Source organism: Plutella xylostella, chromosome 25 (genome assembly GCF_932276165.1).
Source record: "Plutella xylostella chromosome 25, ilPluXylo3.1, whole genome shotgun sequence".
In the NCBI taxonomy this organism is placed as follows: Eukaryota; Metazoa; Arthropoda; class Insecta; order Lepidoptera; family Plutellidae; genus Plutella; species Plutella xylostella.
In genome coordinates this window covers 7,514,039-7,523,993 of record NC_064005.1, presented here as the reverse complement: position 1 = coordinate 7,523,993, position 9,955 = coordinate 7,514,039, and the positions used below count along the sequence as shown (strand labels likewise).

The 9,955-nt window shown below is 36.6% G+C and overlaps 2 protein-coding genes and 1 long non-coding RNA gene across 4 annotated transcripts in view; 2 read left to right on the top strand and 1 right to left on the bottom strand.

Moving 5' to 3' along the window:
* Positions 1–2,189: 2,189 nt before the first annotated feature.
* Positions 2,190–3,354, bottom strand: LOC125490576 (ribonuclease H1-like). Its single transcript, XM_048630255.1, has 2 exons — positions 2,767–3,354; positions 2,190–2,327 (listed from the first exon to the last, which is right to left on the bottom strand). The coding sequence occupies exons 1-2, from the start codon at positions 3,347–3,349 to the stop codon at positions 2,290–2,292; spliced, it is 621 nt and encodes a 206-aa protein (XP_048486212.1). The 5' UTR covers positions 3,350–3,354; the 3' UTR covers positions 2,190–2,289.
* A 901-nt stretch (positions 3,355–4,255) lies between these two features.
* The window catches only part of LOC105392168, a 41,855-nt gene continuing 36,155 nt past the window's right edge, over positions 4,256–9,955 (top strand). For both annotated transcript variants that reach the window (XM_038107456.2, XM_038107457.2), the window contains exon 1: positions 4,256–5,227. In XM_038107456.2, the coding sequence (XP_037963384.2) occupies positions 4,465–5,227 (763 nt within the window). In that variant the 5' untranslated portion in view covers positions 4,256–4,464. The remainder of the gene's footprint in view (positions 5,228–9,955) is intronic.
* On the top strand, positions 5,451–9,464 carry LOC125490553. The gene is made up of 3 exons (XR_007267742.1): positions 5,451–5,900; positions 6,012–6,177; positions 8,946–9,464. It is a non-coding gene; the product is annotated as an uncharacterized LOC125490553 (long non-coding RNA).

Below are 9,955 nucleotides of genomic sequence, written 5' to 3'. Positions count from 1 at the left end.
TAATTTAAAAAACTAAGGAATTTTAACTTTCGTTGAATACAGAAAACGGACCTTAAAAAAATATCAATTTTGATATCAACAGTTGTTTTTTACTAACAAATAAATGTAAACTATTATAATGAATAGGGCTTAATTATTATTTCATCATTTGATAGAATCATATTCCTATTAATCATTTTATTTATCACAATTGTGTATATTTAATTTTATCAATTTATTTATGTATAAATATGTATTCCAGTTCTATTTTAACATTTTAAGTTCACTATTACTAAAAACGGTGAAATAAATTTATATAATCGTCTACAATGTTATGAAATCAGTCAAAAAACAACTTTAGCTATGTACAAATTAGAGTCAAAGTCGCGGTGGTCGGAAGTAGCTAGAATAAATGAAGGGAGACTATGTATAGATGGATAGACTATAGACTGTTGTATAAAAGAGATGGACATATTGTACATAAACAAGATTGAGTGAGATAGCATCTTCTGCATCTGTTACTATTACTAATATGTTTTTTTTCTTTGTGGCCTTAATAATGATACATGTATGGTAATGAAGAACAAAATACACCCTAGGTATATCTATTGGAAAAATAACATCAGGGGGTCAATCTATATAACGAAAATCGAGGGCTGGAGCGCTGCTGCGTGAGCCACGACTTTATCTCGTTGTATTAAACGTGCCGATTGCACGACACCTTCCGTTCGTTTTTCGTCAATATAGAGGAGCCCTCCAGTACTTATTATATGTATAGTGTGGTCATTTTCCTACGTCCCCATACACCTAGTTATTTGTCTATAAACATTACCTGTGCTACCACAAAAAACTTTAAACACCGTTTTACAAATAAATTTTACAGATTCTGTAGGTGTTTGACAGCGCAAGTTAACTGTTAAATACCGTTTAAGTTTTTGTGGTAAAGCCCTACATACCTACCTACTACCTATCTTGTTAGTGTAATGTTTATCTACAATTGAGATTTTTGACTTAGTTATAGTACCTAACTTAAATTAATGCATCCAATCAGTTTTCCTTATTAAGGTCACTTATTATAATTATGTATGATGTTTAGAATTTAATTTATTGAAATTAAAAACTAGTGAGAATACACGAATACAAGCCTATCAGGTTATTATAATAAATAGAGGATTCTCTTTAATTTTGGCATTTTTATTATTGTGGACAGCTTACCAAACCGTTGTTTCTATGGGCCTCTACACACCAAAGCCGCTGACCCGGCGGCTCAGGCCGCCGGCTCAACCCGCCGGCCTAATTTTGTACAATCATGCCTCATTTTGTACTATGTTAACCCGCCGGCACTAGGCCGCCGGGCTATGCCGCCGGGTCAGCGGCTTTGGTGTGTAGAGGCCTTATACTTCGCATCAACTATGAGCCTGTAGGTAGACAAGCAGAAAGGAGGTGGCTCAGCTTGTCATTCAACTTCTCTCCAAATTCAGACTAGGGCTTGTAACATGGCCAAGGTTTGGTTGGTCACGCAGGCAGGCCAAGGAACATTTTTAAGTATTTATAGGTACTTCTCTAAAGAGAAGCCAGGACTGGGGCGCGTCGTATACACCCGAGTCCGCATTTTTCTATGGCTGTATCTATAAAACCTCTAGGAAACTAGATAACCAAGAATAGGTCATACTTAAGCTGGCTCCAACTGTCTGAGCAGTAGGGAGTTTGTCCTAAAGACTTCCTACCTACTATAACTATGGTTCTACCAGGCTCGGCCTCGCCTACCAGCATCATAGTCCAGGGCTACCGGCCATGATTTATGTGCTTACGAGGAAAATCTGCCTCACCTACAAGTATGGTGATGGTGGTAAGAGTGGAGTGAAGTCAGTGAAGGCACTGATAAAATCCGAAACACTCCTTATTCCAAGGATGAGTCGCTATACTCTGTGGTCGTGGTTGATTGTTTATACTAGTGTTGTACTAATGATCGACTATTGATCCAAAAAATAACGTAACCTTAATTAAAACGAAAATTCAAATTCGGTATGTTAAGTTAAAATTTTTGATGCTAATTCCAAAACCGTTTCGAGATATTATCTTCTTAATAAGTGTCTCATTCTTAAAAATATAAAATATTCAAGGATTCCGATTATTTTATCAAAAATGAAAATATAATTTGTCCTTCAAGACGCTGCGCAAGGTTAAAGTTTCAACCAAAGAGAATCAATCAATCAATCTTTGTTTGTGGCTGTATGCCGTGTGTGACTAACACAGCAAATTCGGCCAAAAACGATTGTGTTAAGGTACACACTATGTTAATTGCTGTCTTTACGGTGGAGATTTAAAGATATTTACAAGGTTAATACCTGAAACAAACAGACGGACACAATTTATACAGGGACATCACAAACATAGGGTTAGTAAATTATAATGAACACAAACAAATTTATAGTTTAATATTGTTAGTTTTGAAGAATTTATACAGGATGTTAGCGATTGGGGTATGTACAAGTGTTAGTAGGTAATTGATATTTATAGGTCTTGGGATAGAGGAAGGGAGGAAATCATAGAGGGAGGTTTGAAGGTTAGGACACTCAAAGAAAAGGTGGTCGACAGATCCTTCGCTGGTCCCGCAGTCACAAACCGAACTATCACGCACCCGAATCCTAGCCAGGTGCACAGGCGTGCACGCATGACCAAGACGGAGTCTGCAGATTGTCGAGGTGGAGGTTTTATCTAGGAGTCTTGCTCTAAAAAACCATGGCCTTTTGGGAATATGTGGTTGGATTAAGGAGTAATACTTACCTTTAATGTTCCTGGAAGCTTCCCAGGACTCCTTCCAGGAATTATCAAGCCTCGGTCCTGCGAGCGAGGCAAGGTCGTGGGCAAAATTATGGTAATGAGTATCCAGGCCCAAGCTAACGGCATCCTTAGCGAAGGAATCTGCACACTCATTACCAATGATGCCACTGTGGCCAGGTATCCAGGCAATAGCCACCTCTATACCCTGAGTCTTGCAACGGAAGAGAGTTTGTCTAATTTGAAGAATGATAGGGAATTTAGATTTTGATTTAAAAGGAAATGAAATAATTGAGTGTAAGCAGCTAGAAGAGTCTGATAGAATAATAGTTTTGTTGAGTTTGTGAGACTCAGTGTACAGAAGTGCCTCCAGAATAGCGGTAGCCTCGCCCGTGAAGACCGAGGATTCAGGGGGGAGTTTGAAATTAAGGGTAATTTTGTACTTAGGAAGCCAGACAGCTAGACCAACATTGCTCTTATCTGAAAATTTGGAGGCATCTGTGAAGACTGGGAGCCAACCAGGCCACTCTGACTGGAGTTTATGAGTCAATGTTTTCTCGGCCCCCGGAGCGTTTTTCACAATGCCCATGTCCATAACAAACCAAAGAGAATAAAAATGTTCAATTGTTAAATGTCACTTCTGTCAATCTAAAGTGTAAATATTCACAGAGTTACGATCTTGATGACGTCAGCGGCTGCATGGTAGCGAATGACGTCATAAAATCGTCGAAGAGCCGATCTTTAATTATTTTTTATTAAATTAACGAGAGCAGTAAAATAAAAAATATTCAAATTAGTGTCCCAAATTTCAACATACTTCAATTTAAAATTATAAAAACAATCACCATAAAATTACTTAACATACCGAATTGTTTTATGATTATTTCACTACTTATAATGATAAATATGTATGACATAAATTTACACCAAATAGTAGGTTGGGTAGTAGGATACAACTTCACTTGTTCACGGAAAAGTTGTTACCTAATTAAGTACCTACTCCTTTTTAATCCATATTTTTTTTATCGGATAACCAAATAAAGCTCTAACTACCTAGATGGAATATAGTGTGTCTGCTATGATATATGATATAGCAGACTTCGTTTGTCAATCACAGTCATATTATTATAGTCATTACATAATTTATTTAGGTATCATGTCATCATGTGTATATTTATATTGTATAGATGGGTATTTATTAAGATATTAATATTTCGGTTAAGTACTCAATATAAACCATCATCATCTACCAATCACTTTTTCAACATCACCAGGTTAACTGGTAGAAAATGCTGCTAGCATTAAGTTCGCCTTTGTACCAATTTAATTTGTGCAATAAAGAATTTAATAAATAAATAAAATACATTGTAATAAATAATATTTATGCAAATTCACGTTCACGTTCGTTATAGAAATGACCTATCTTGGACCTATCTAGACTGTCGATAATTGATTATTTGACTAACAACACTAGTATAATTTGACGTTTGTTTTTCTTCTCTACTCTATGGTAGGTTTGGTTCGGAATCGGTTCGGTTGTGTTGTGAGCGAGCGGAAAGAATTTGTTTTTACTTGTGTTTCCACGATACTCTTCCGTGTTTTGTGCTAATAAAATAAACATGGATTGAAAATATCAATATTTAATCTGCAGAATATATTTGCAATATTCTACAATCAGATTGGATTGGTAAATTAAGTGTTGCGATGTCTTCTACGCCAAAGCAAGTGAACGGTAGTGCGACGACTAACGGAAACTTGGGAAAACGAAAGAAAACCCGAAGCAGCAAGGGCTCATACTTAACGAAATGGTTGGACAAAACCATGCACCATGTACCAGAGGTGACTCCTAATTTGGAAACGTACGATTACGGAGGCGCAGGGTGGCAAATGAATGGTCAGTTTGCGCCAGGGTTCGACCCGTGTAGATTATTGTACGGTTGTGCGGAGCCCGCCTCGTTGCCTACGCTGCCCACCTACTACAACGGGCCTGTGATCGGAGCCTTCTACGGGCAGGAGCAGCGCTACCAGCCGGCGCGCGGCGCGGCGGGCCCCCGGGTGCGGCCGCGGCGCCGCGACAAGCCTGAGGACGTGAGCGGTGCGCCCGCGGCCACCAACGGATCCTTCAACAAGAGCTACCTGCAGTCTAAAATGTTCTCAGACAGCCAGGATTACGCCAGCTTACCACCCATAGTCACATCTGTGGCTGACACCAACTCTAACAGTGACTTGTACACCAATGAGAAGGAAGAGGCAGGCACCAATAATCGCCGATATAGTGACCCATGTGTGCAGGGCTTGCCAGATGTAGCGCAGCCAGCTAAGGGGGAGGTAGACTCGGGGTCAGAGTCCAGTTCTGGCCTCTCTGGCAGTCAGGTCGGCAGCCGATTGCTCTCATGCCTGCTAGACCAAATAAACACTTTGAAAATTTCCAATGAAAGACTGAGTAAAGAGCTGCAGGAGACAAGAGGTAAGCTATAACCACACTGTATTGTATTGAGTTAATGAGTTATTTCCAACTTTAAAGTATGTAATTTTTAGCTTAGCCTTGGCTATCAACTCATTATGGTGAGGTCAAGTGTAATGACATACTATTTCTTGCTTCACAGAATCTCTTCATTATTTATTCAGAATTGTAGTTTTATTTAATATCTGCAGCCTTACAGTTCTCTAAATTATGTTATTGGATCAGGGGCGCGATTCACATCTCAACCGAAATATTTGTAAAGCGATACGAACGAGTTACGAGATGAAATCCGCAATGTTTAAAAACGCGATTCATAGCACCCATACTTTGATCTCGTTTTCATATCGCTAGTTCGTATTTGGATGGCTTGAGTGAAATGTATGAAACTATATTTTTTTTAATTGCCATGCAAAAATTATAAATACTACCACTAATTGTTTTAAATAATTTTGTTCCTACAATATATTTTGTTGGAATTAGTGTCGATAGCAAGTATCAAGAAACAGCTTTTTAATTCAACGTTGAAGAAATTCATAACCTGTGGCACTTTTGACAGCCGCCATGTTTTCTCCATAAAAACATTGATTTTCTTTGCTCATTTTCGTGTCAACGTAGTTTTTTTGGAAAATAAGAAGAAAGGAAGTTTAACTTACTTAGAGAAATACGACTGAGACATGTAAGTATCAATGTATTAACCTATTTTTTTTTAAATATAAATGTTACCGGTTGTAGTCAAGAAGGTATTGTAATTTACGATGTATCCAATTTCTGTTTTGAATTATTTTAGAAACACAAGCAGCAGCCGATGTGCTTGAGTAGCAGAAGGAGCAACTGCGTTGTGAGAGGGCCACGGCTTCAGCCCTCACAATGATAGCTGATTAGCTGAAGTAATGAACAGACAGGCTGCAGTCAATGAGAGGATTCTTGAGGAGGGATTCCTCATATGGAAAAAGGTAGGTTATTCCTAAATGTTTGACTAAATAATAGAATAGAATTTAACTTCATTTTTACCCCAATAATGGTATCGATTCTGAAGGGCACATTCTAATTTTAACGCTGTCAAAAAACGCTTACAATCTCTCTAAATTTATTTGGCATTCTGAAGGCACCGTTTATCTCCAAAATTAGAGACGTCACTTTAAATTTTGAATCTGACAGCGTTAAAACTATTCAACTTAGGTTAGATGGTCGAATTGGTATTCTGAAGGTGCCATTTTTAGCGCTGTCAACTTAAAATTAGCAACTTTCTTCCTAAATTTAAAAGGGGTCTAAACAGGTGCCTGTTAAAATTATACTAAAATTTCTAAAAGTAAAACCGTGAAATATATGGGAAATTGTTGTTGTAGGTGCATACATATGGATTTAACTTAGAGCTGATGTGTTGTTTAAGCATTTAAAGCTAATTGCAACGACGCTTACTTATTATTTTTTGCAAAACTACGATGTGAAAGTGACTCTGTTTTGTCATATTATTATTTCTGATCTTTGGACTGATTGACTGAAAAACGTGTAACTGACAAGGTAGGCATGAACCGGGTTGCTTAAAACCACTTAAGTTATAGTTCTAGGTCTAAAAATTAATCAACTCACCTACCGATCTACTTCAGGATTACACTAGCCCTAACACCTCGGCTTTCCTCTTCCAAACGGACCGGCTCTACATACATGAGGAACACCTTAACCTTAACTCACCTACCTGTGTACCTATCTAACTCTCTACTTACCCCTTTCAACTTGTAAGAATATTTTACTCAAAGTGATCTCTACATAGCTCAAATATTTAACTACCTATTTTGTTACAGGAAAAAACAAGTTATACCTACCTAGGTTACCTTTTATCTGAAAAATATGCCTGACTTCAAGAAACTATATAGGTACTTACTACTATACTATTACTTTTTATGAAAGAAGAAATACATTTTATGGACGTAAAACTTTATTTGGGTGAATAACACACACAACACACACTGGTTGAGTAATTTTTCTGACACCAATATACACAATTGCTTGATTTCATTTCTGTATCTTATTTCCATTATCCTTCTAGTTAGTAGGTAGGTAACTAGGTGGTCTGATGGTCGTTTTAGTATTGTTGTCCCGGAGAGGAATTAATATCTTGTATCCAGCGTTTCATGTTTAGTTTATGGGTGTAGTTGATTTTTCATTTTCTTTGTAGTTGTCTCTGAAAAATAAAGTAAATATAGGTAAGTTGTATGGATAGTTGACAGAATAAGTTATCCTTACAGGTACCTATTTACACAAAACTTTAAATATTAGAAACGAAAACGCTAGAACACAAATATAAGTAACCAGATAGTTAATAACCAGATGCCCAACTGATAAAAATATTTCCTTAGATTTTACGTATATAGGTAACTTCCTAAAATAAATCGTGAACTTTCACACAAGCACCTTATCGATTTTACAATTGCATATTGCAAACACAAACATAATAATTAATAATAGATGTTTGTTTTGTATTGTAAAGACTTAACAAAAATACTTTTAAAAAATAGCGGCAAACTTTTCGGCGGAAAATTCAATATGGCGGTGGGTGATGGCGCCGCGCCAGCGCGGCGGCGCGCCTCTCTTGCAGTCCAGCGCGCATGCGCCATAGAGATGTACCTAGTGCAATGTTACTTGCTTCCGAACTATGCTTGAATGAAAAAATAATCGATGCTGGATCGATTCCTGGGTAGGTACTTTTATTATAATCATATGCGTTTTTGGTAAATATAAATACGTACACATCGGAAATACTTAAGTAAGTACCTACTGATAAGGTATTTGTGTTTTTGTAAGTATTCGATACTTTTCATATTCTTATATGAATATCATCCCTTACACAGTCGTCTACTTAAGTATATAACGTAACATCATCATCAACTATTAAACATTTAAGTAAGTAAGTAAGTACTTACAATAAATATCGTGGATAACACATAGATGTAGAACTTAGTACCTACTTACATACTTCACTGAAAAACTATTGCTTAAAATATGTTAGTGAAATAATCGATTATATTCGATTATTCTCACTATTTTATCAACTTACCCCATCTCTACTCTATTATATTTTTTTAAATCACTCGGAAATGTCCATAGACCACCATAGAAGCATTTTCTAGCCAGAGTTACCAGTTGCAATAATGAATTATGAATATGTTACATAAATATTTGAAATTATCACTAAAACCAATATAAATGAAGGGTATTGAATCCTTTTAATTATTTTTAACTACTATTTAGGACAATAAAATTTATTTGGAGTACTTCAAGGTTAAAAAATTTAATCGATATTTTCGATTGTAATATCCTTAAGTACATGGCCACACTCATTTTAAAGACGTCAAATGAGCCATCTAAATTTAGTTGGCCGTTAAAATCGTTGCCTTCAGAATAGCAAAAATTAGCGCTGTCAGTTAAATTTAGAGATTTTAGCTCATTTTAAAATTAGGAAGTGCGCCCTTCAGAATCGGTACCAATGTCTTAGGAAAACTGGTGTTGAATATTTATGTTACAGCGTAGTTTTGTTAGTATCTGTCTGTAATTTTTTAGTACAATATCATACTGAACTTTTCATTTTGTCTTTTCTAGGCTAATGAAAGGAACAATCAAGACCAGACTTAAAGTAAAATAATACGTATACATAATTTATATCGGAATAAGTACAAAATATTTTTGTAGGTATATGTTTTAACTATAAATTGAATATCCACAGATTTTAGCGGCGACGCAGTTGCGCGACCAGTGAAGCTCTGGCTCCGCGACCGGCGTGGAGCGCGCGGTCAGCGCGGCGCTGCTGCGCGGGAGGATCCCGTCCCTGCGCATGCGCCTGGCCTTCAATGGCCTCACGCCTCTCTTCTTCCTCTTCTTCATGCGTCAATTCAAACAGAGGAGCACCTGTGATTACTGATTACCTAAGTTCCTATATACAATAATAGTTTAATAATTGTTACCAAAATATTGTATATATAAGTATTAATAATTATACAAAAGGCTAAAAGCATTTTGTACCAGCCAACCTATAGGAGAGAATATGAGAAAAATAATAAGACTTTAATCTTTGATTGCCATTATCTGTAGCTTTATTAAGTGGTAAAGGGACCTAATTACTACCTTAGATATTTTTTTTGTATTTGTGATAATTCATAGAATTTATTAGTTCTATCAATAAATAAAATATACATGCATTACAATGTGTTTAATTCATTAACTTACAATTTGCACACTGAGGGAATGTGTATGCTTTCGGTTAAAATATTCTTCCTCATTCTGCGAGGGCCTCAGGCCAAAACCCACGCCAATCAAATAAATATCACTAATACAAGCTTACTATAAAGGAAAATTACGAATTCGGTAAAGATGGAAACGTATCTTGTAGGGACGGCTGTCCGGCTGAGAAATGGCTTGAAGATCTTGGAGAGATGCGTACATGGTCAATTTCACTGTTAGTAGTAGGTATTTTTTCTGAAAACGATCGAACAATTTCACCCTTTTCTTCGAAAGTTTAAAATCGCTAAAACGTCAAAATATGACAGATAAGCGATATCAAAAAGTTCAACAAAAATGACATGAATCGCGTCATTCTCCATTCCGTTCATTCATTTTGCGATCTCAAAACGATCTTACTATGTAGCTTGTTTTTAGTGCCATGTGAATCGCAATTTCATAGCTCGTTCGTAAAAATCTGAAAACGAGATGAAAACGAAGGTGTTTTTTTGTGACACG

Bases quoted from the DNA above. Each gene is read 5' to 3' on its own strand.
- LOC125490576 (XM_048630255.1), bottom strand. From the start codon at position 3,349: ATGGGCATTGTGAAAAACGCTCCGGGGGCCGAGAAAACATTGACTCAT. The intron at 2,328-2,766 runs GTAAGTATTACT...TGTTTGTTTCAG, and splicing joins AGCTTCCAGGAACATTAAAG to GTATTAACCTTGTAAATATC.